Consider the following 24345-nt stretch of genomic DNA (forward strand, 5'->3'; position numbering starts at 1 on the left):
CATAAATAAATCATGACCTGGTGAGATAGCTTAGTGAGATTAAGACATTTGCCACCAAGATTGGCACCTGAATTCAATCCCTCTGGGACCTACACATGGGAAAGAGAAGACTGACTCCAACCTGTATACCCACTCCATAGTATGTGTATGCTCTCACACACAGAAACACAAAAATAAATGTATTAAATCTTTTTTATTTTAAATCAGGTGAGCTGGGTTTGGTGGCGCACTCGGTAGGCAGAGGTCAGCTTGGTCTACATAGCCAGTTTCAAAACTATAGAGAAACTGTCTCAAATAAATCAGGTGCAATTTTTGTTTTCTTGCTTTTTGGTTTGGGGACAGAGTCTGACGCTGTAGCCTAGGTTAGCCTGATATTTACTATGTAACCCAAACTGATGGATGACCTCCTGCCTCAGTCTCCCAGAGAGGGAAGAGTGAGCCAGCATTCCCAGCAGGGGTCTGTCTTTCAAAGAAGCAGGCAGAGCTGTCTCAGACGTCAGGAGCCAGCAATTCCAGCCACACTCAAGATGGCTTCAGCCCGCAGCGCATTCTTGAGGGGCGGGGCGACAGGTACACACTTCAGCTCGCCACTCCCAACATGGCGCCACCAGCGCGTCCAGGGGGCGGGGCGAAGGGCGGAAGTGGGTGGGACCGGGACGGAAGCCGAGCGGGCGTCTGAGCGAAGTCAGCGGGGAGTGGGAGCGGGGCTGTCCGCTGCGATGATCCCACCGCAGGAGGCTTCCGCCCGGCGGCGAGAAATCGAGGACAAGCTGAAGAAGGTGAAGCAGGGGAGAAAGTGAAGCCAGGGCGCCAGGGCGCCAGGGCGTGGACTGTCGGGGGCGGGGGGAGGAGAGACGCGGGTGGGGGTAGGCCGTGGGGGCGGGCGGTGGTAGGCTCCTCCCTCCGCTGGCTCGGGGTGACGTCGTCCTCTGCAATCCTTGCAGGAGGAGGAGACGCTCTCCTTCATCCGAGACAGCCTGGAGAAGAGCGACCAGCTCACTAAGAACATGGTGAGTAGCCCCTCAGCTGGGAGGCCGCAGACAGCCCACCCCCGGCCGCAGCGGAGGGGCTAGTGACGGACGGGTCCCGGGCCCGAGTCCAGCGTGGGTAGCAACGGTGGTACTGTGTGGGCTTCGCTAGCTGCTCCCTGGTCTTCGCCCCCTCACTAAAGACACCGCGGGTCTGGACTTGTTGTGTGCTGTGCAAACGTTTAGTGATATACCTTGTAGATGGGCTGGGACTGACCCCTGTCATTGCCATTCAGGTGCTGCGTGCTCGCCTGGAAGGCTGGTTCCATGAGATCACGCAGCGAAGTCCCAAGGGCTTTCGGGATTACATCATCACAAAGAGCTAGCGGATTTTAGACCTAGCCCTTGTCCCTCAGCTTATTATGAGGTTCTTGGTGGGCAAGACTTGTTTTGGTTAGTTCGGCTACTAAAACAGACAATGCCATTCTCCCAGCGTGTCTGTGAAGGGACATAGAAATCAATGCCTGTTACACTCTTCTGGTATATGATGGGTGCTTTAACATGCTTTTATATCATTTTTTAAAAATGTTTTTATATTGTTTTTTCGAGACGAGATTTCTCTGTGCAGCCCTAGCTGTCCCGGAACTCCATTTGTAGACCAGGCTGGCCTTGAACTCAGAGATCCACTTGCCTCTGCTTCCCCAGGACTGGGATTAACAGTGTATCCCACCACCCACTTGCTTTTTTATTCTTAGAGGGAACTGGAACCCAGATTGAGTAGATACAAACCTGCATTTGTGTTTAGTCACACAATAATAAATATAATAAAGTCATATACTTCTTTCATGAGATTTGCCTTTAGGGAAAGAGGTTTTGAAGGTAACAGCAATGTATTTGGAACTACTCTTCATGAAGCCACTTCCTGTTCAGTCTAGGAAAATGTCAGAGAGAACAGAAATTGAGATTGGGCTTCAAAGGGTAGAAAGGAAGCTGTCCTGAGGTGATTATCATTTCTTATTTATTTATTTATTTAGGTTTTTCGAGACAGGGTTTTTCTGTAGCTTTGGAACCTGTCCTCTTGTAGACCAGGCTGGCCTCAAACTCACAGAGATCCACCTGCCTCTGCCTCCCGAGTGCTGAGATTAAAGGTGTGCGCCACCCTGCCCAGCTTCATTTCTCTGTTAAAGTTTACTTTTACTCTGTGTGTATTTGCTCTGTGAGTGTGCAGTACCTTCAGGGGCCAGAAGAGGGCGTCAGACCCTCTGGCAGTGGAGTTCAAGGCAGTTAGTTGTGAGCAGTAATGTGGGTGCCGAGAACTGAAGTCAGGTCCTCTGCAAGAGCAGCCAGTGCTCTTAACCCCTGAGCCATCCCTCCAGCTCCCTAGGGTGATCATCTTAGGAAGAATTAGTTTGATGTTTTTCTTGCCTGAAGACAAGCACGAGCTGCTCCTCCAGAGGGCCTGGATTCAATTTCCAGCACCCACATGGCAGCTCACAACTGTCTGTAAATACAGTTCCAGGGGATTTGGCCTTCTTGCAGAGACATACATGCAGGACAAAACAAACAAACTCATTGCGCATAAAAATAAATCTTAAAAAAATTAAAAAGAAATTTCACCAGTTTATCTTGAATCACGTATCATATACTAAATTAGGGACAAGCCCACTGTGTTCCTTCCTGTATGTAGCTTACTGTCTAGAAAACCAAGAAAAGGTAAGAGATGCCAGGATAACCCTGAGACCTGAGAGCCAGAGGCTTTCCTCCCGCAGGTGTCTATCCTGTCGTCCTTCGAGAGCCGGCTCATGAAGCTGGAGAACTCCATCATCCCCGTGCACAAGCAGACGGAGAATCTGCAGAGGCTGCAGGATAATGTAGAAAAGACATTATCCTGCCTGGACCACGTCATCAGCTATTACCACGTAGCCAGCGACACTGAGAAGATCATCAGGGAGGGGTGAGTTGCGTGCTGAGGTTGCAGAACTAATGTCTCCTGGCCCAGTGACTCTAGGCTCTAGAAGGGAAATAAAACATATTTGAGCTTAGAGTCTCTCGTGTGTTCTCTCCCCCTCCAGCATACCTTGTCCTCAGTCCATCATTTTAACCCCCATTCTTCAAGGCTGATCCAGTGTTTTCTCCTTCCCAGTCCCACAGGCAGGTTGGAAGAATACCTGGGAAGCATGGCCAAAATCCAGAAGGCTGTGGAGTATTTTCAGGACAACAGCCCAGACAGTCCAGAGCTCAACAAAGTGGTAAGAAATCAGTGGGATCCTGTGAGACAGATGAGACCTCCCTAGGGTCAGTAGTTTAGTGCACCAGTAGCTGCAATACCACAGCCCCTCAGTGGTAAACCTGTCTTTTGTCAGGTGCTTCTGTGTGTGTGTGTGTGTGTGTGTGTGTGTGTGTGTGTGTGTGTCTGTAGATGTGTGGGTGGATGCATATGCATCCGTGTGTATGTGGAGGCCAGAGGCCAACCTGAAGAGACCAACCTGAGGTGATATTCCTCAGTAATGAGGTCTTGGTTTGTTTGTTTGTTTGTTTTTTTTAAGATTTATTTATTTTTTTTAAAGATTTATTTATTTAGGGACTGGAGAGATGGCTCAGTGGTTAAGAGCACTGTCTGCTCTTCCAGAGGTCCTGAGTTCAATTCCCAGCAACCACATGGTGGCTCCAAACCATCTGTAAAGAGATCTGGCGCCCTCCTCTGGCGTGTGGAGGCAGAAAGTTGTATACATAATAAATAAATCTTTTTTTTTTTTTTTAAAAAAAAAGATTTATTTATTTATTATGTATACTCTTCTAGCTTGCATGCCAGAAGAGGGCACCAGATCTCATTATAGATGGCTGTGAGCCACATTACTGGGAATTGAACTCAGGACCTCTGAAGAGCAGTCAGTGCTTTTAACCTCTGAGCCATCTCTCCAGCCCTGATGTCTTGTTTTTTGAGACAGGGTCTCTCACTGGAGCTGGCTCACTGATTAGGCTAGACCAGCCAGCTGCTGCATCCCAGGGATCTGCCTGTCTTTACACGCACACCTGAGCAAGGGTTAAACCACCTGTCACCATATCAGGGCGGTCCTCTGACTTCCGCAACACTGTAGCACGTGTTTTTATTTTTATTCTTGAGACAGGGTCTCACTGTGTTGAGAGCTGCCTGATTCTGTCTCTCGAGTGCTGGGATTAGAGGTGTATGCCACCACATCCAGGCTTATACCTAGCTGTCTAGGTGGGTGCTGGGATAGAACTTAGGTTTTTGTGCTTGCATGACAAGCAAATTCCTAACTGACCTGTCTTCCTCGGCCTTGGCTTCTCTGTTTTAGTGTAATGTGGTTTTGTTGTTGTTGTTGTGACAGGTTTCTCTGGGTAGCTCTGGCTATCTTGGAACTTGCTCTGTAGACCAGGCTGGCCCCAAACTCCCAGAGATCCACCTGCCTCTGCCTCTGCCTCTCGAGTGCTGGTTTAGCATAATGTGTTTAAGGTTCATCTGTTTGCAGCATACTGTATCAACTTACCTGGTTGTTTCTTTTACAAATCCCTTCCTGACTAGAGGACAGTTAGCAGTGAAAATGAGAAAATAATAAGCTAATGCTTGTTAAGCAGAGTTTGGCCTGTGAGCACCAAGCATTTTTTGTTTATTTTTAGACAGGACCTCAGTGTTGTCCTGACTGTCCTCAGACTCACAGAGATCCACCTGCCTCTGCTTCTTGAGTGCTAGGATCAAAAGTGTGCACCACCACACCTGGAGCAACCATCAGTTTTGAGAAACTGAAGGAAATGAAATTGCCAAGTCAGGCTTCCCAGGGTTTCTTCTGTGCTTTGAAGGAGGAGTGGCTGGGGTTCCAGAGGCCCAAGGGCAGGAAGGAAGGGGCTGCAGATCTCAGCTCAGCAGCAGCAGCAGCCTCTTTCCCTTGTCCTCGCAGAAGCTGCTGTTTGAGCGGGGGAAGGAGTCCCTGGAGTCTGAGTTCCGCAGTCTGATGACCCGGCACAGCAAGGTTGTCTCCCCTGTGCTCATCCTGGACCTGATCAGTGGTTATGATGACCTGGAGGTCCAGGAAGATGTGACCCTGGAGCACCTGCCTGAGAGTGTGCTCAAGGATGTCATCCGCATCTCCCGCTGGCTGGTGGAGTACGGCCGGAACCAAGGTGAGCAGCACTGGACAGGGCTCCCTGTCCAGAAGAGTGGCAGCTTTCCTGCCACCTCCCCCAGCATTTTCTCTCTCTCTCTCTCTCTCTCTCTCTCTCTCTCTCTCTCTATCTCTATCTCTCTCTCCCTCCCTCCCTGACATGAGCCACCTGATATGGGTACTGGGAACTGGACTTGGGTTCTCTGAAAGCAGCCAATACCTATACCTCACATCCCTCAACATAGACCAGCAACAAAAATAAAGGCAGAACAAAGCAGAAAAACACATGCTACCAACACAAGCTGGTAGGGTAGGTGGTAGCTCTGTGGAGAGGGATTGCCTGGCATACGGGAATTCCTCGCTTGTTCTGTTGGAGGATAGCTTTTCCTTTGGAGACTCTGCCTGGTTTGAGATGGGATTAACCGGTGGCGGCATGGCCTCTGCTGCCCTGCTGTACAGACGTGAAGCAGAGTGGGGGCCCCGGCCGCTGGCATACTTCTGCTCTGTCTCTCCAGACTTCATGAATGTCTACTACCAGATCCGCTCTAGCCAGCTGGACCGCTCCATCAAAGGCCTAAAGGAGCATTTCCGCAAAAGCAGCTCCTCCTCTGGGGTGCCCTACTCCCCTGCCATCCCCAACAAGAGGAAAGACACACCTACCAAGAAGCCCGTCAAGCGGCCAGGTGAGCTCACCCTGACCATTTATGTAGCCGGAGAATCACAGGGTTATCTTTGTCCACTCTGGGGTGAGCAGTATCAGTCCATGTCTGTGGTCACCCGGCTCCTAGGGACACAGGATAGAGCAAATGTCCCCTATCCAAAAGGCCCTGTAGATTCTTGTACCCAGCAGCTATGTGATTTCCATAAGATTTGGGATTGGAGAGGCAGGGCCACTAGTGTGCTTAATTGCCTCTGAGGCAGGGTGGCAGAGGCTATAGGTCAGAGGCCATAGGTCAGAGTGACCTGCTAGGTCCCCTTCCCCTTGCTGTGTGGTCCGGTTGGGTGAGAAGGGGCAGGCACCCCAGCTTTCCAGAGAGCCAGATGAATCTAAACTGCTCCTTAGTTGGAAAGTGGGCATGGCATAGAGGTGGGTGCAGGCAGTGAGACACCACTCTCCTGGGAGCAGCCCACTGTCCACTCCTCCTGACCTCATGTCCATATGGTCTGTGCTCCAGGCTAACTGTCTCTGTCAGCCTGGCAGTCCTCAGCCCCAGGAGAGATAGGATGTTCCAGTAGCACCAGCAGAGAAAGCCAGTGGGCTGGAACGAGCGCCCGCGTGGGCTTCCAGCTGCTGCTCAGGCCTGGCTAGGGAGCATGCTTTCCTAACAGCAGGCCTTGAGTAGAGCGCACACCCTCGTTTTCCAGTCCCCAGCCCTCCAAGCCCTTTGGAGCAACCATGTCACCTGCTTCTCAGGCTTTGCTTAAGGCTGGAGACACGCCACAAGAGGCTGTCTTCCGGGCTTGGTGGCCTCTGCGGGACATGCATTGTCTTCTACCCTTTAGTGAGGGTCCTGGACGCCCCAGTAGAGAACTTGCTGTAAACAGGGATTCTTCTAACACCCCTGCTGGACCAGCAGCCTGCATGCTTGGGGTCCATGCCTTCCTATGGGGAGGAGCTGTGTCCATGAGGCTCCCAGGGCCTCAGCTGCTCTGCTCACTTCCTCTTCCTCCTGGTTCTTTGACAAGCCAGCTAGGCTTCAGGACCCTGTTTGCCCTGCTCCAGTGTCCACTGGCCTGCAGGTTCTAGCCTCTCAGAAAGAGGGGTATGACCTACCCCAGCGCTCTCCATCAACTTAACCTGTCCTTGTGGAGATGCAAAGGACTGTGAGGCCCCTGTGGTTCTGTAGGGTTCTAGGAGTTGGCAGGAGTGAGTGGACTCAGACTGAGGTGAGGGTGATGGAGTCAGGCCCTCAGGACATCTGTCCCCACTCTGAGGACAGAAGAGTTTGGCCTCATTGATGAGGCACCAACCTCAGCATCTGCTCTTCTAATTGGGCACCTGATGGACTCTGTTGCTGCCAGGTCGCTTCCCCATTTCCTCGCAGCCAGTGTGCTGGTTAGGTCCCTACTGGGCCCACAGGCCATCTGCTCCTGGGTAGGTTGTGGGGCAGGAATCTGATTCACTCATTACTAGGGTGCTCACTGAGGAGGGAACACGGAGAGAAGCAGATGTGAGCTGGCCTGCCAGAAAGAGTTAGTGGTAGCTAATTTCAGTGTGGTACACACAGAATGAGCCAGCTGAACCCTGCCCCACCCTGCGTAGCCTGGTGGGTGCTGTAAGGACAGCAGCCTTGCATTCGGCTGCGGAGGAGTCTCGGGGAAGGAGGTGCAGTGCGGCTCCTGCATGACTCACCTCCCCGGTACATTTGCTAACTAGGAGCAGTGCCTGCTGGCTGACAAGCTGCCTGTGTCCCCACACTGTGGGCTCTGAGATGTCTTCATCCCAGGAGCCGGGCTGCCACACTTCATTTGTTCTCGTTTGTGATGCTATCTGTTCTTTTCCCCCACAGCAAGAGCTTGTCGCCTTTACCAGCTACTTGCGGGTGGTGGCTCCTGTAGCCCCTCCTAGCTTTTTAGTTTGTTACCACTGCTGTGTCGGCTGAGTGTCTTTTGGGGTGTGGGGGCCTCCATATCCATCATAGCTCTGCAGGAAGCTGAGACCTGTTTTCCCAACCCCAAACCCCTCAGGGCCGCCTGCCCTAGGCTGCTGTCTGGCTTATATCCCAACACTGAGCATGCTCAGGGAACTCAGCCTGGAGTTTCAGCTGGTCTCCAGGAAACCCCCAGGTTACCCTGTCCTGCCCTTAAGTGTGAGAGCTTTGCTGCTAGGCTTTTAGCCCACTCCGCTAGGACGCTACTCAGCAGAACCTTTTCCTTCCCAGCTGGATCTTATGCCCCTCCTTTTTGTCACCTCCTGTTCCTCCTAAAGTGAACTCAGATCCAGAACTGAGGGTCAGTGCCAAGCCCAGGGCTGAATTTGGCCACACTTTATGCTCTCCATCCTTCAGGGTCTCCGGTGACCCTGGCAGGACCTGCTGGCAGAGGTGTTGAGGGGCACTTGCTTTTGGGGCGGGTGCGGGCTGGGCAGGTGGAGGGCCGCTGCTGTTTTCTCTCACTCATTTCCTAGGTCTTCCTCTCTCCTCTCTGTGGCTCTGGTGACAGGGACGATCCGTAAGGCTCAGAACCTTCTGAAACAGTATTCCCAGCATGGTCTAGATGGGAAAAAGGGGGGCTCTAACCTCATTCCTCTGGAAGGTAACCACCCTGTGTTCCTTTTCCGTCACCCCACTTCTACTATGAGTCCACTCACTCATTAGGCAGGGCAGAGCCTCTCCCAGGAGGCCTTGGGGCAGATCCTGAGGGGGCTGGGCGGGAGTGGCAAACCCTTGATGCTCCTCAGTCTTCAATGGGCCCAAGGACAAGTTTCATGACCCTGGCTTTGTCCTGCCTGGCTCTGCCCTTCCTAAGGTTCGTCCTCCCTGTCTCTGTCTTTGTGTCCTGTGTAAACTTAGAGAAAATTGTCTTGGGGCAGCCCTTTCACGCCCAGATCAGCAGGGCAGGACCAAGTTGGTCAAAACCTCCCGGCTACTGCTCTGTAGAAAGGGAGCTTCTTGCAGCTAAGGGGACAAGGCTGCCTAGAGGACATGTTCCTCCTCCGCTGCCAGGAGAGGGACAGCCAGTCCAGCTGTGGTGGTGGACCCACCTCCTCCAAAAGAGTCACCCTGGGACACAAAGGATGACTGTCCTCACTCACTCAACACCGACATTTCTCAGTTTCCCTGGGGCCATGCACCTTCTCTTGGCCTCCCCGTGTTAGAAAGCAAACAGCCTGGGATGGTCCTAAGCACTCCCTGAGAGTCAGGCTTGAAACGGCTGTTCCCAGTGGGGTTTGAGGTAGTGGAGGGGCTCAGAGCCCTCCTTGGTGCTCCCTCCCTATGCCCCATTTCACACTCCACTCCGCTCCTGGAGATCAAGGGCTTCTTCCCTATACCCCAAGGGGCAGCTGCCCGTCCCCTGGATAAACGCTGCTTGTGTTTGTGCGGCTGACATCTTGCCAGGTCATGAGCATGATTTCCGAGTTAAGCACCTGTCTGAGGCCCTGAACAAGCACTGGCCACTGGCCAGTGAGTATTGTAGTTCAGCCCAGGGCAGCCGCTGACACTGCCTATGAAGCAGTCCCCCGGACGGCCTGCTCTGCTTTGAGGACGGGCCTGGACTGTGGCCTGGCTCCCCCTCCAGTCTCCTTGCCTCTTGTGAGATGCTTGGCTCTTGGGGCCTGGCCCAAGGAGAAGCTGCGGCTTGGTCTTGGAAGGCAGGCAGGAGGGCAGGTGGCTGCTCCGAGGTCACGAGCTGGGGTATCTCACTTTTGGAGCCATTCATAACATGAAACCAGACTGCTCTGTCCTGGGGCCCCTGCCCATCTTCCCATAGTGGGATGTGCTCTGCTCCTAGAGCAGCTCAACAGGGAGCCCTCTGTCTCCGGGGCTCATTATCTCTTCTTGGATGGTTTTGCTTAGCTGAGATAAGAGTCTCACTATGCACCCCAGGCTGGCCTTGAACTTGGTCACCCTACCCCATCGGCCTGAATGCTGGGATCATAGGTGTGCATCACTTTTAGCCTCTTCTCAGAATTAACTCCTCTACACACACACCAGCCTGCCTCGTAGGCCATAGCCCTCTGCTCCCTCATACTTCTTAGGGTCTGGTGAGATTGGTAATGACCGTTATAGGAGCCTCATCTCCCAGATTGAGGACCACAGTGACTGCCTCTTACAGTGGACACTGCCGCCTGCCCATCCCACACTGCCCTCTTCCAAGCCCAATTCAGAATCCTCAGGCCTGGGGTCAGACGACCTTACCCAGAACATTGGTTTAGGAACTTCCCTTCCCTTGAGCTTTCTCCACCACCTCTCGTGTTTGCTCCGGGGCCATGAGTGCTGCCTGTGCTGAGTGGAAAGATGCCAGGACAGCGTTTGGACTTGGCACCTGCTCTCCCAGACCTGCCAGAGCTGTTCTCATGGCAACCTGTCACATAGTCTCTCTTTCTGCTCACTGCTGCTCTGGGCTAGCCCAGGCGCTGGAGAGACTGAGACCCCAGGCACTCAGGAGCACGCTGTCCCTCCAGGGAGAGATGACATGCTGGATGTGGAGACTGATGCCTACATTCACTGCGTCAGCGCCTTTGTCAAGCTGGCCCAGAGCGAATACCAGCTGCTGACGGACATCATCCCCGAGCACCATCAGAAGAAAACCTTTGACTCCTTGATTCAGGTCTTACCCTGCCCTCCCGCAGCTCTGAGCCCCGGCCCATGTGACTTACTGCAGAAGCTATGGGGGGGGGGGGGCAGCCTGTCACCCGAAACCCTTGACTCTGGTGTAGTCCATGACCCCTCTCCATCATTCATACCCACAGGGTGCCCCCACTGTCCCTAGGAACCTGCTCTGCTCTGCGCCTTCCTAACAGGGTCCTTGTCCTTCTCCCAGGATGCACTGGACGGACTGATGCTTGAGGGGGAGAACATCGTGTCTGCTGCCAGGAAAGCCATCATCCGCCATGACTTCACCACAGTGCTCACAATCTTCCCCATCCTGCGGCACCTCAAGCAGACCAAGCCTGAGTTTGACCAGGTGCTCCAGGTATGTGGGCCTTTCTCACGCGGCTTGCTTTATTCCATACGCTCCTACCTCTCTTCTGAGGTGGCTCTGAGGGGCTTTGGACAAGTTAGGATGCTCACAAGGGAAGAGAAGAGCTCTAGCTAATCTTGAACTGGGGAATGCGGCTCTGGAGTGAGGGCTAGGAATTAGACACACAGGAGTCAACCATCCTTCCTCAGGGCACAGCAGCCAGCACCAAGAACAAGCTGCCCAGCCTCATCACCTCCATGGAGACCATTGGAGCCAAAGCACTAGAAGACTTTGCTGACAACATTAAGGTACCCGCAGCCCCTTTCCCTTTCACCAGACCCAACTTGCTCACTGAGCTCTGAGGACCCCTCAGAGAGCAAGCCTTCAGGAGAGTCAGGTTTGCTCTGTAGAAAAACCCCTGCACTGCTGGTTTCCTGAGGAAACCCTCTGGGCTCTGCTGTTTCTTTTCCGGCACTGATGCCCTCGGAGGCAGACATCCTTGTCTTGCTCAGCTTCTGAGGCTGAGGGGCGGCATAACACCGATGTACCAGGAGGTGGCGCCATAGGAAGGCCAACTATGGCTCACAGTGAACCAGAGGCCACTGGTGAGAGCTCTTTTCTGGGAACCAGAGGCTGTTTTTTTTCCTTCCCACAGAATGATCCAGACAAAGAATACAACATGCCCAAGGATGGCACCGTCCACGAGCTCACAAGCAACGTAGGTGATACTCAAATGCTGCTGGCAAGGTGGGACAAAGAGCACTCCAGCTCAGACGCTGGGGGTACAGCACCAGTGGGAACCCTCCCTGCAGTCACTGGTGGTGAGGGGCCAGCTTCTCCAGCACACAGGCCCTCTCGGGCAGCCAGAGTCCAAAGATAGCACTTGACTTTCCGGTTGCTCTTGTCACTGTGAAGACCCTTGGCACAAGACCTGCCCTACTAGTTGGAAGGGTGTATAGGAAGCCATTACCTTGAGCCTACCCCCGACCCTCTCGGGTGTGTTCTCTCTGCCAGGCCATCCTTTTCCTACAGCAGCTTCTGGACTTTCAGGAGACGGCAGGTGCCATGCTGGCCTCTCAAGGTACACAACACCCGAGTTAGGCTTGCCTGTGCCCTTCTGCCCCCTCTTGCCTGGGGACATAGAGTTAGGCCCCTAGGAGGCCCCTAACTTGCTCTGGGTGAGGGCAGGGTGTGCTGAGGGGTGGAGTGGGATTAAGACATGGCCTGTGGGGGAGCCCAAGCCCCATGGACTTGTTGAGAGTGAGCATAAGGAGGGCTGGGTTTGTTGGCAGTCTTATGAACCCCAACCCTTTGCTTGCTCCTTTGGCTGTCAGTTCTGAGGTGGGCACTGCAGGTCTTAGGTGCTCATCCTGCCATGCCCAGCTTCCGTACTCCTCCACTCCTCCTGCATCGTCTGCCTACTCTGTTGCTCCATCTCCTCGCTGCCCCTTGGTGGGGCTTGAGCTTGGGAGGCTGGCATGTAAGGAAGGGTGCTCTTCTGGGCGTTTTTGTTTGGGGGGCAAGACGCCAAGGAGCTGCTGGGTCTCTCGGGCTGCGCTCTCCAGTGTGTTCTGGTCTTGAGTTAGTTCGGCTTGGTGTGTCTGCTGGCTGTGTCTGGCTGTCATGGGGGAAGGTCTGCTTGGCTTGGGGTGACACAGCCATTTCTAACCTGTTTTTTGCACTTTTGCGTCTTTCTCCCTCCTCTGTTTCCCTCCTCCCCCTCTGTGTGCACTGCCTGTCACTCCGTAGTTCTTGGGGACACATACAATATTCCTTTAGACCCCCGAGGTAAGCAGTGTGTCCCCCAGCCCCATTCTCCCCTCCAAAGCCCAGTGGGTAAGGTTCCCAGGGGACCAGTTCTCAGAACCCACTGGGGGCAGGGCAAAGGGGCATGAGTTCTTTAAGGATGCCCTCATTTTCTCCTTTTCCCTTCATAGCTATCTTCTGTCTCCAAGTCTATCCAGGCAGTACCCTAATGGGTCTAGCACCCTAAGAACACCCCCTGGCTAGCCTGGCCTGCTGTGCATCAGCAGGGTAGGGGGTTCAGGAGCATGTGAAGAGAAGGTGGAAAGACAGGGTGGCCCTGTCCAGAAACCCTTGCTGTCGGCAAATACGTAAAAGGATCTAATAGATACCACCCATCTTATGTTGGGGACTAGGCTGGGAAGGTGGGGAAGGTGTTGGTACCCTCCACCTCTCCTGCCTGCCTCCTGCTATCATGGGTAGGTTCCTTAGCCCATTATTGTAGAGGATCCTGGGATCCTGTAGCTCAGCGGGTGCCCATCTCTGCCTGAGCTCTTCCTTCAGTCCTGCCTGCCCCAACATTTCCTCCTCTGCCCCTGGGGTGTGGAAAGGGCCCTCAAGGGTGACCATTGCCACCACAGTAACAGCACATCTCCTCTCAGAAACCAGCTCTTCGGCTACCAGCTACAGCTCCGAGTTCAGCAAGCGCCTGCTGAGCACCTATATCTGTGAGTCTCCCTGGCAGAACCCCCCCTTCCCTGGCCTCAGTGCTGTCCTCTTATTCCTGGGTCCCTCCCTGGCCATGGAATAGTAACCTGCATTCTAGTTCAGGACCCTAGCTCTGAGAAGGGCTTCAGAGGCCTGGGAGTCCGAAGAACACAGAAGAGTTGTCAGGACAGTGAGCAGGGCAGGCCCCAGTGCTTGGATCCTGTGATGTAAGTGGCCCTATCTTTCTGAATAGGCAAAGTCTTGGGAAACCTGCAGCTGAACTTACTGAGCAAGTCCAAGGTGTATGAGGACCCAGCACTGAGCGCCATCTTCCTGCACAACAACTATAACTACATCCTCAAGTCCTTGGAGAAGTAAGTGGCCCTGCCTTGGCTGGGCAGCCATGCCAGCCTCTGCCTTCCAGGACCGGACGCTGCATCTGCAGCCTCCTAGCCTTGTGTGCTTCAGTCTCTGGTCAGCAGCCAGTCCTCCATTTGAGCTCAGGAAGGTTTCGAATGGGAAGCCGCCAAGGCCAGCGATTTCTGGACCCCAGGAATTTCTTCTCTTTCTCTTCTTCTTCCTCCTTCACTCAGGTCTGAGCTGATCCTGCTGGTGGCTGTGACCCAGAAGACTGCTGAGCGTTCCTACCAGGAGCACATCGAGCAGCAGATCCAGACCTACCAGCGCAGGTAAGAGGCCACCAGCCCTCTGCGGTCCCCCTGAACCTACCACACTTCCTTGTCAGCCCCTCATAGCATGAGGCCAGCAGCTCTGGTAACCCACCGTCTGTTTTCCTTCTTGGGGTTCATTGTCAGTGCTAGGACTCAAAGCCAGGACCTTGCGCAGGCTGAGTATGGAGCGGCCACTAGCTAAGCCCCAGCACTCATGGGTGGAGAGAGAAGCTCCCTCTTCCTCCCCATAGCCTCTTCAGAATGGTCTGCCAAGTGTCGTGGCTAAGAATTGTTGAAAAGGAGACTGTAGAGATGTGAACAATGCTTAGTCCTGGAGAACAGCGGGGTTGTGAGAGCCTTGAACTTAGAAAGGCTCTGGGTGTTTCTCTGGTCCTCTGGTTTCCTTGGCCTGTTTCTTTCTGAGTATCTCCCACTTCCTTCCTGTTTATCTGTCCTCTGCTCCCTCTTTTCCCATCTGTTTCTCTCTCGTAATTTGCCACAATATTGATGTGAACTCTGGTCGGCAACATTTGTTCAGTTTATTGAGCGCCTGCTGCTTCCTGTTCCTAATTGTCAACGCGAGCAGCTTGAGCGTTTTCCGTTCCCAAGGAGAGCATCTCTGACCCAGATAATTCCTACTGCCCCCACCTTCAGTAGATTGAGAGGTTTGAAAAACAAACCCAGCTTTTAGGGAAGAAGTAGCTGTCTGAAGTTGCCCTTCTCTGTCTTCTCACCCTGCTGTCTGGCAGCTGGTTAAAGGTGACTGATTACATCACAGAGAAGAATCTTCCGGTGGTACAGCCTGGAGTCAAGGTAGGCCTAAGGCCTGTGCGAGGAAGGGGTGTCAAGCCGATGTGATGCTTGTATCTTAGGAGAAATGGACAAGCATCTCTCTGGACGGAGATGTGTGAGGCCATGAGGGCGGCAGGAGGGGGTTGGGGGCAGAAGAGGGCGTCATGGTTCTGCTCTGAGCAAGGCCTTCTCTGTTGCCTCCCTCTGCTGACTGGACCCCCAGCTCCGGGACAAGGAGCGGCAGATAATTAAGGAACGTTTCAAGGTGAGTCAAGGGCCTCCCTCCCGCTGATTGCTGCTGCCACCTCAGCTACCGAGACACAAAGCTTTTGTCTCTTGGTCCCTCCTTCCTACCTGTTTGGTGGTCAGGGCTTCAATGATGGCCTTGAAGAGCTGTGCAAGATTCAGAAGGCCTGGGCCATTCCAGACACAGAGCAGAGGGACAAGATTCGACAAGCTCAGAAAACCATTGTCAAGGAGACCTATGGCTCCTTTCTGCACAGGTGAGCCCACTCCCTCCTGGGCCCTCTGCTGCCTGCTTTCTAGGTAACCTACATGCTCCTTTCCTCAGGGAAGTAAAAGTTGCAATAGGGTGGACAGCATGTTTGGTGCTCTGGGCTTTGGAATGTCGTTTAGGGGTACCCCTGCCATCTTAGCACCCGGTCAGAGGACCGGGAGCTCACACTTAGGCTGAGAGTGGAGATTCTCTCCCCCTTGACCTCTTACCATGGTGCCTGGTCAGGTATGGCAGCGTGCCCTTCACCAAGAACCCCGAGAAGTACATCAAGTACCGTGTGGAGCAGGTGGGCGACATGATCGATCGCCTTTTCGACACCTCTGCCTAAGCCTGCCCGTGTGCTGCCTCGTTCCTCCAGACTCCCACGTCATTGGACTGATGAACCAGTGTTAGTATACCTCTGCGCCGGGAACCCTGTCCCTGCTGTTTGCAGCTCCCCTGTGGATGAACCGGTGTTAGTATACCTCTGCGCCGGGAACCCTGTCCCTGCTGTTTGCAGCTCCCCTGTGGATGAACCGGTGTTAGTATACCTCTGCGCCGGGAACCCTGTCCCTGCTGTTTGCATCTCCCCTGTGGATGAACCGGTGTTAGTATACCTCTGTGCCGGGAACCCTGTCCCTGCTGTTTGCATCTCCCCTGTGGATGAACCGGTGTTAGTATACCTCTGTGCCGGGAACCCTGTCCCTGCTGTTTGCAGCTCCCCTGTGGATGAACTGGTGTTAGTATACCTCTGTGCCGGGAACCCTGTCCCTGCTGTTTGCATCTCTCCTGAGGATGAACCAGTGTTAGTATACCTCTGCGCCGGGAACCCTGTCCCTGCTGTTTGCATCTCTCCTGTGGATGAACCAGTGTTAGTATACCTCTGCGCCAGGAACCCTGTCCCTGCTGTTTGCATCTCTCCTGTGGATGAACCAGTGTTAGTATACCTCTGCGCCAGGAACCCTGTCCCTGCTGTTTGCAGCTCCCCTGTGGCCCATATCTCCTGTCACAGTAGCACTCACCCAGAATATGGGGTCCTCTCACATGTTGGGCTTCATTGTGGAGTGCAGCCAACAGGGGCCCCAAGATGACTTCGGAGACATGATTCCCCTAGCTTCTATGTGGGTGCCAAGAATGAGATGCCAGACTCCACCCTGGTCTACTTCCATCCTCTTCAGCCCACAGATGAGCGGGCTCAAAGAACAGGCCAAATGGCAGCCGGCAGAGCTGGAGGCCAGGCTGTCATGTGACCTGCTCCCTGGACTTGTGCAGTAGCCCCAGTTCTCTGGAATGCCCTGCTACCTGGGAGTCCCCTGGTGACAGGAGGTGGGAGGGCTCTTTCTCTGGTCCCTTTGGATCTAGCACACTGTAACAAGTGTTTGGAGGAGTTGTAAACCGCCCTGTGGGGGCAGCCCCTCGGGTATCTTTTTCCTGGCTCCCAGCTTCTGTGCTCACGGCCCAGGGCACGCAGCGGTGGCTACAGAAAGTTTAGCCTAGAAGCATCAGGGGCAGGGAACTGGCGGACAAAGGGGAGCAATTCAGGAGCAAAGTGTGAGGCCGTGAGGGTGAAGCTGGTCTGTAGGTTGGCAATGAACAGCTGTGTCAGGAAGGCAGACCCTTAGGGTGCATTTGGGTGATGGCTTGTTTTGCTTTTATACACGGGGCACTCGGGATCCATGTGCCTCCTGCTAGAGAATGGAGCTGACCCTCTCTAGAGACACTGTCCTAGCCATAGGAACTGTGCTGTACCCTCAAATCTGTATCCCTAGGCCCCACCCTGTTATAGACTGGGCTGTCCACCAGGAGGCTACCTTGCCAGGGGCCAGGTCACACTTGCACGTGTCCCACATCCAGACTGGCCGCATACATGACCTGACTGCACATCACACTCCCACATACATGACCTGACTGCACATCACACTCCCACATACATGACCTGACTGCACATCACACTCCCACATACATGACATGACTGCACATCACACTCCCACATACATGACCTGACTGCACATCACACTCCCACATACATGACCTGACTGCACATCACACTCCCACATACATGACCTGACTGCACGTCACACTCCCACATACATGACCTGACTGCACATCACACTCCCACATACATGACCTGACTGCACATCACACTCCCACATACATGACCTGACTGCACATCACACTCCCACATACATGACCTGACTGCACGTCACACTCCCACATACATGACCTGACTGCACATCACACTCCCACATACATGAGGAAGAAGATGTGCTCAGCAACTGTAGCTCAGCCCTTTCTTGAATTCTTTCCTTTTCCAGGAGCTGATGGCAGGGAAAGGAACTGTCTTCCAGAGCAGAAGGGTGAAAGACAGGGCTTCTTAGTCCAGAGTGTCCCTTCTTTAGATCGACTAATTAAAGTTTGGGTCTGGTTCTTCCCAAGCCTCCTCCAGAGGAAGAAGCACCCGATTAGAGAAATTTGCCAAGGAAATGGGGGGAATGATTCTGCCTGGCTTCATAAATGCTTCTACCTGGGGAGAGAAAGATGGCACCCAAGCCAGGTGCCAGCAGACAGATGCCGAGAGCCTGCAGCCACCCAGTCTCCGAGTCTGGCAGGCTGCAGGTGCGCAGCTTACCACTCTGCTCTGTTACATCTCCATGAGCCACACTCCCGGGGTGGGCCTTACCCTTGCCTACCCTCCACACTAGGTCCTGGGCTCTTCCCATCACTCAGTTCCCCTCTGGGCACAGGCTTGGGGCTGCTCTGGTCTCCAGGGCTATGTCTCCATGGCAGCCTTGGTGCTGAGGAAGAGCAGCAGCAGGTGAAGAAGTCAGCTGCCGTTGGAAGGGACAGAGGCTGGACCTGGACCCAACTGGTCTTGGTGCCAGGTGGGAGCAGGGGAGCAGGTCTTACTGAGCAGTGGATTGCAGGAAGGGGAACTGGGCAGAGCCTATACTGGGGAGGAGTGGAAGGCAAGGAAGCCGAGCAACAGTGTCACTTGGTAGGCAGTGCACGTAGTGGTTCGACCCTCACGCCAACAGCAGTGTCTCCCTGGGAACCAATCCCACCAGGATGGACTTGGGCTCAGTGTTCTTCGGGTGCATCTTGGAAGGAAAAAGGCATTTCCTGGGGTGTGGAGAGAGCAGGCAGAAGAGAGACCACCATGCCTCTGGGGATATTTATACCATCACTCCCCCTCCACCGGGCTCGACCAGCCTCTTCCCAGGTGGACTCTGTCACTGGGAAGCAGGGCATGGGATGCCCGAGTGGGACCTGAGCTTTCATGTCATGAGCTGCATGTTCTTTCTTGACACAATCTCCTCTACCACATGGGCCTGGAACTCCAGCTCCGTCACTGAAAAGGGTAGGATATGTCTCTTGAGAGAGACAAGCCCCAGAAGCTGCAGGCTTCTGAGGGCAGGTGGGGGAGGGAGCCAATCCGCAAGGTCTCCCTGGCCTTTGGGGGCGCACCAGGTGGCCTCCTCCAGTTAAAGAAGAGCCTTAGAAGCAGAGTTGAGTTTTCCTCGTGGAAATAAATGCACGTGACAGCACCTCGTGGCAGGGAGGTGATTGCAGATTCGTCTCTGTCCACCGTCTCTCACGAGAAACACTAGGGCCTGTGGGGCAGTGACTGGGCTTTCCTGGGAGCACTGTGACACCTGGCAAGTTTGTGCATGTGTGTTGGGTAGCTGCGCCTTCAGTTGCCTTTGAGGATGAGCCTCTAAGTCTGGCACTCTTGGCCCAGACACTGTAGCTGGGGAGAAGAGAATGAAGTGACAGGGACCAGTTACTGTGGAGCAGCTCTGAGAACTGGAGCTGTGACTCTGAAGGACGACAGTGAAGAACCTCGAGGGACTGGAGATGGATGACTTGGAGGGAGGCTGCCCTAAGACTGGGATGGGATGATGGGAGTGCATGCTGATCTAATAGGCCACAGAGCCTTGTTCCTGGAGACCAGTGCCCCTAACATCCCACTCAGTCTCATCCCCCAGGCTCTGTGAGCGTGGTGTTGCTGAAAGGGTTGAAACTCAGGCTACAGTCGCTGTGGTCAACTCCACATGACCATTGTGCTGCACTCAGACCTGTGGGTCTGGGACCGTTCAGTTCACCATAGCCTACAGGGAGAAGCACCACGGCCGGAGCCCAGCCCATTCTTGTGCTGCCACAAGGGGAGACTTCAGCCCCAGTTTTGCCAGCCCCACCAGGGTTCTGCTAGAGAAATACTTGCTCCTGCTACTGTGGTAGCCACCTAAAGGATAATATTCTCCAAGAGGCATCTAGAGATGGGGGTTGGGGAGGAGTTCTCTGGTGCCCACCTGAAATTCCTACCTCACACTTCCTGGATAGTGAGTCTGGGTATCCAGAGTGAATTCCAGGGCAGTGGGACTGCGTGCTGGGGATGCACACTAACATTCCAGACTGGACAAAGTCAGGTTTATCTCAGGACCCGAATCCTAACACTTAAAACCTTAAGCCCTCAAGCCAGGCTGTGGTGGCACATGCCTTTAGTCCCAGAATTGGGGAGGCAGAGGCAGGTGAATCTCTGAGTTCAAAGCCAGCCTGGTCTGCAAAGCAAGTTCCATGACAGGCTGCAAAGCTACAGAAAAATCCTGTCTGGAAAAACAAAAACCCTTAAGCCCTCAACCTACCAACTGCTGATTCCTGGGAGCTGGGTTTCTAAACCAAGAGCTGATTGGTGCTGAGCTTAGAGGAAGGCTAGGTGGAGCTGGATCCACAGAGCCATCAGTGTCTGTCTGGGCAGAGCAGTGAGGCCTAAATTACAACCTCCATTCAGCCCTTTCTGAGCCACTGGATGGATCCAGCTGCTCTGTGCAAGGGCTCAGCCTTGGACAAAACACTTCTCCCATCCAGTTCCACAAACACAAAGCCAAAGCTCAGGGTGCAGCCCTAGCCACTGCACCTGCCTCGGTGCCCCCTCCTACTCTATTTCCAGCACCTGGAACTCATTGCCCTGAGGCAAGACTGGGATCTTTGTCTCCTTTCCTTTTTCCTTCTTTTTATGTATGAGTGTTCTGTCTGTATGCCGCACACCGGAAGAGGGCTTCAGATCCCATTACAGGTGGTGAGCCACGATGTGTTCATTGGAAACTGAACTCAGAACCTCCGAAAGAGGGGCTCTTAACCTCTGAGCCATCTCTCCAGCCTCATTGTGTCTCTTCTACAAGCCCTAATTAGGGTTGGGGTGCAGGCTGTGTGCTTTAGTGGTGCCTTTGACAAAAGTCAGCACACTCCATTATGTGCAATGGGGATCTCCATGTCCTTGCTGCTCCTTTAATACTGGGGACAGATAGAGACCAGTGACCCGAAACCCTGTTCTGCCGAATTAACTTGCCCCAACCTGAAGTCTTAGAATTCATCACTGTAGTGTATGTGGAGTGGAACCTGTTGGAAGGTGACTTTTTGACCTCTAAGCAAAATTTAAATGCTGGGTACTTGGTCCCGTGCAGTTGTAGGCAGGGAAACAAATACAAGGCCCAAAGTGGAGCACTGGTCAGGCTGCCCTGACTTTGAGGCCTCAGGGAGCCCTCCGTGTGGTTGTGCATAGACAAACTAGGCACACAAACACAAGCGTCAGTCAACTTCAACTCATGGGCGTTGGCTGATGACCTAGGTATGTACAACTAGCACCTTGTGGGGCCACATGTTAGGCAACACTGAATCCCTAGCTTTGGTTAGGGACTTTAATTTTTAATGGTTAAGCTAAGCAACCTGCACCCCATTAGGAGAAGCCTCCCACACCCTGTAAAGTCCCAGAGGCTTTTTACCCCAGGCTTGGGGCTTCATATTATAAATCCAACTTGCATCACAGCATCTGAAATGATTTGAGCCTTTTAAGAATTTTATTATTGTTCAGACTGTATCTCATGTAGTTCAAGAGGGGCTCAAACTCCAGGGCTCCTGCTTCTCTCCTCCTTCAACTTCCCAAGTGCTGGGATTGAAGGCTTATGTCACGTGACTAACAATCTGCGCGGTTTAGTAACAGAGAACATTTCCTTACAATTTTGAGTCTTTGACTGCAACCCTCGAACATCCAAGCATGACCCCCAGGTGTCCTCAGGTCACACTGCAGATGTCTTTAGATGCCCTTTGATCCTTTAATAGACCGGATCGAGGGCCCTACTTGAGGATGTGCAGTTGGGAAGCGCGGGTGCCGGGACAAGGGGCCCTGCTGCCTCACTCACGTGTGTCAGATCTGTGGACTCGCGGTCCAGCACACTGCCACTATGATTGCCAGGCGCCAAGACGCACACTCGGCCTGAGGCTCGCCTCGGGGCGCGGCACAGCAGGCCTGCGCAGATTTTGCGGAAACCCTTACGGAAATGCTTAGAAACCAGCGCATAAACGATGGGGTTGACACACGAGTTGGCGTAAGAAACTAGGTGTGAGAGGATGCGCAGCGCATAAGTGGCGCGCGTGAGCGGGAAGCGACCAAACCACACGCAGAGGATAAGCGCATGATGGGGCATCCAACATAGGCAGAAGAGCACGGCGACAATGACGATCATGCGTGTCACCTTGCGTTTGGCGCGCTGGGAACCTGAGCCTGCCGCCACTGGGTCGACTGTGCGCCAGAGGTAGCGCAGGGTGCGCGCATAGGTCAGACTGAGAACCAGCACCGGCAACAGGTAGCTGAAGACGAAGGTGCAGAGGTCCATGGCGCGGCGTCGAGGCGCGCTCCATGCTGGGTGGCACACTGTCAGGTTGGCCAGCTGTGATTGACGGTAGTAGCTCAGGTAGGGCCCGGAGAAGAGTAGCGCTAGCCCCCAGATGAGCCCGATGGCCGCCAGCGCGTTTCGAGGTGTGCGCAGCTCGCGGGAATGCAGCGGGTAGCGGATAGCCAGATACCTGCGGAACAGTGAGGAGCAAGGATGTGTCGGGTAAGCGAGAGGATTCACTGCTAGGCCACCGCCAACCCCACCTTCGCTCTGGAAGAAGGCTTTTAACAAAAAGGTTATATGGCCTATGCCTGGAGGGCAGACCCAGTGTCTCTGATGCTAATTTGATCCTAGAATTAGGACAGGACCTAGGAGCAAACCATGCGGGCGTCTAGACCGTTCGTCAGTCTCTGGCAATGTGCCGCCGGTTTACTCCATTTGAAAAAACACCCCAAAACCACCGAAGACGAAAAGTTAGAGAGTTTGCCTGGACTCCTGGGGGCAGTGATTATTATCCTCTAGTGACAACCCGGGAAGGCCATCCCTACTGCCTGAGGCTCTGACAGACAACCTGGAGAGGATTTGTGTTAAGGAACAGCAAGGAAATTCCTGGAGAAAGCGGAAGTTGTGTGCCTCCCACCAGCCGACTCGGAACCGACACCTGCACTCGGTGGAAATGGGAGGAGAGTGGGGGTTATGGCACTTCTTGGCTGCTCTTTCGTGGGGAGGTCCAAGTGGTGTGGAAAGGGGAGGAAAATAACAGAATCGGATCATTTCCTCCCTGGGACCTGTTCCTAGTGTCTTTTCCAGCCAAGATTCCTCCAGAGCATTCTCTAAGTTTCTCTTTCTCTGCTCTTTAACTAGAGCAGGAGCATCAAACCGCTGGCTTCTCTGGCTGGGAGCCTTGACCTGGAGGGGTATGGGGGACAGCTAGGAGCCCCCACTCACATTGTCTTGGGCTTCAGCATGGATCCTTCCCAAGCCTAAGGCGCCAGACAACGGGTCCACGTCCTGAGTTTGGCGCCAAGAACCAGATGCTTCCCTGCAGCTCTCAATTTACCATCTGGCTACCCGAGCAAGTTACTTAGACACTAGCTCTGAGGATGGTTGCATTTCATAGAGGCATTAAGCTCAAGCACTAATAATGTGAAGTCTCCAGGGAGCTGATTTCTCCAGGCTTTGAGGTCTGAAGACCAACTTATAGAGGGACAGTCTTAGTCACTGACTTTAAATCCTTTTTCTCCTCCGCTCCCGCTTGGATATCACTGCCTCAAGCCACTGTGATTTCCGTCTTCTCGCCCACACTGCGCATCGCTCCTGGATCCCTAATTGCAGCTCCGGCCCAAGCCCGTATCAGGGTACCCAGTTCTCAGAGACAACGGAATGCTCGCTCACCTGTCTAGAGAGACGGCGGCCAGTGTGAAACTGCTGGCATGCATGGTGAGGAAGATGAGGAAATGAACCGCCTTGCAGAGCAGCGAGCCGAACACCCAGCCGTCCAGGGTGTAGATGGTGGCCTGGAAAGGCACGCAGCACAGGATGAAGCACAGGTCGGCCACGCCCAGGTTGAGGATGAATAGGTTGGTGGTGCTGACTGCCTGGCCGCCGCGCAACAGCACGGCTAAAACCAGCGCATTGCCCACGGTGCCCACGAAGAAGATGAGCGCGAAAAGCAGGGGCACCAGGACCGCCTCCGGATGCCAGCCGCTGCTGCCGGCTTCCTGGCTGGTGTCCTCGGTCCCCGGGCTGCCCGAGCCGTTCATGGTGTCACCGAAGCGGACGCTGCCCTGGCTCCCGCAGCCGTCCTGGTCCTAGTGAGCGCGCAGCTCCCTCGCTGCAGCGCCCCAGCGAGACTCTGCCCAGCTCCAGGAGCGAAAGCAGGGGTGCTCAGGGAACGGGAGGAGGAGCGAGCATCCAGAGTGCAGGACGGTCCCCCGCTGCGCCCTGCCTCCAGCAGAGGTGCTGTCTGCTCCGCGCTCCAGTCCTGGGATTCGCCCCGGCTTTAGACCGAGTCAGCTCAGAGCGGTTGGAGGGACCAGGGTGCGGGCGGGACGTGGGGTGTCCTTGAAAGATCCACCCCACTACCCGGAATAAGGGGGCTGACACCGGGTCCAGGAGCCGTCGTTGGTCGCCCTGCCCCCAACACACACACACACACACACACACACACACACACACACACACGACAAAGTGGACCGGCCAGTCATACAGTCCATGCCTCTTTCCAATTCTGACTCACCTCACCCTGTTGCACAGGAACTCCAAAGAGTAAAACCCTGAGGAGGAGGAGGAGGAGGAGGAGGAAAGGAGGATTTGTGTTGTTTGTTTTGAAACCGGGTGCCTCTGTGGAGCCCCAGTTGGCCTTGAACCCACAACCTTTCTGCCTCAGGCTCCACTGCTGGAATTACAGCCATGCCCCAACATGCCTGTGGCCAGAATGGGTATTTTCATCTCGCTCCCTTTTTTCCACCCACCAAATGTTTTCCCTCTGAACAGGCACTACTGTTGAAGAGACACTAGCCACTGGAGCCTTGCCCTTCTCCCCCATCC

At 54.1% G+C, this 24345-nt stretch overlaps 2 protein-coding genes across 5 annotated transcripts; one reads left to right on the plus strand and one right to left on the minus strand.

The window, feature by feature from the left end:
• The first annotated feature begins 651 nt into the window (after window positions 1-651).
• On the plus strand, window positions 652-18669 carry Exoc7 (exocyst complex component 7). Of its 4 annotated transcripts, XM_041636125.1 has the most exons (20): window positions 652-779; window positions 945-1010; window positions 2738-2922; window positions 3112-3217; window positions 4886-5108; window positions 5605-5772; window positions 8252-8344; window positions 10215-10360; window positions 10574-10726; window positions 10924-11022; window positions 11370-11432; window positions 11729-11795; window positions 12464-12502; window positions 13120-13185; window positions 13419-13539; window positions 13759-13854; window positions 14586-14649; window positions 14852-14893; window positions 14998-15131; window positions 15371-18669. In XM_041636125.1, the coding sequence occupies exons 1-20, from the start codon at window positions 720-722 to the stop codon at window positions 15471-15473; spliced, it is 2094 nt and encodes a 697-aa protein (XP_041492059.1). In that variant the 5' UTR covers window positions 652-719; the 3' UTR covers window positions 15474-18669. The 4 variants fall into 4 exon arrangements, with proteins under 4 accessions (XP_041492059.1, XP_041492061.1, XP_041492062.1 ...); XM_041636127.1 differs by lacking the exon at window positions 12464-12502; XM_041636128.1 differs by lacking the exon at window positions 8252-8344.
• Window positions 18670-21234: 2565 nt separating this feature from the next.
• On the minus strand, window positions 21235-23920 carry Galr2 (galanin receptor 2). Its single transcript, XM_041635593.1, has 2 exons — window positions 23191-23920; window positions 21235-21985 (listed from the first exon to the last, which is right to left on the minus strand). The coding sequence occupies exons 1-2, from the start codon at window positions 23556-23558 to the stop codon at window positions 21235-21237; spliced, it is 1119 nt and encodes a 372-aa protein (XP_041491527.1). The 5' UTR covers window positions 23559-23920.
• Between the last annotated feature and the right edge of the window lie 425 nt (window positions 23921-24345).

The sequence above is a fragment of the Microtus oregoni genome, unplaced genomic scaffold (assembly GCF_018167655.1).
Source record: "Microtus oregoni isolate MIOR12 unplaced genomic scaffold, Mior012 000048F_ref0000485, whole genome shotgun sequence".
Lineage (NCBI taxonomy): Eukaryota > Metazoa > Chordata > Mammalia > Rodentia > Cricetidae > Microtus > Microtus oregoni.

Coding starts and splice junctions, on each gene's coding strand:
- Exoc7 (XM_041636125.1), top strand. CDS start 720: ATGATCCCACCGCAGGAGGCTTCCGCCCGGCGGCGAGAAATCGAGGAC. Junction 10,727..10,923: donor AGTTTGACCAGGTGCTCCAG/GTATGTGGGCCT, acceptor ATCCTTCCTCAG/GGCACAGCAGCCAGCACCAA. Junction 12,503..13,119: donor TATTCCTTTAGACCCCCGAG/GTAAGCAGTGTG, acceptor ATCTCCTCTCAG/AAACCAGCTCTTCGGCTACC.
- Galr2 (XM_041635593.1), bottom strand. CDS start 23,558: ATGAACGGCTCGGGCAGCCCGGGGACCGAGGACACCAGCCAGGAAGCC. Junction 21,986..23,190: donor GCCGCCGTCTCTCTAGACAG/GTGAGCGAGCAT, acceptor ACTGTTCCGCAG/GTATCTGGCTATCCGCTACC.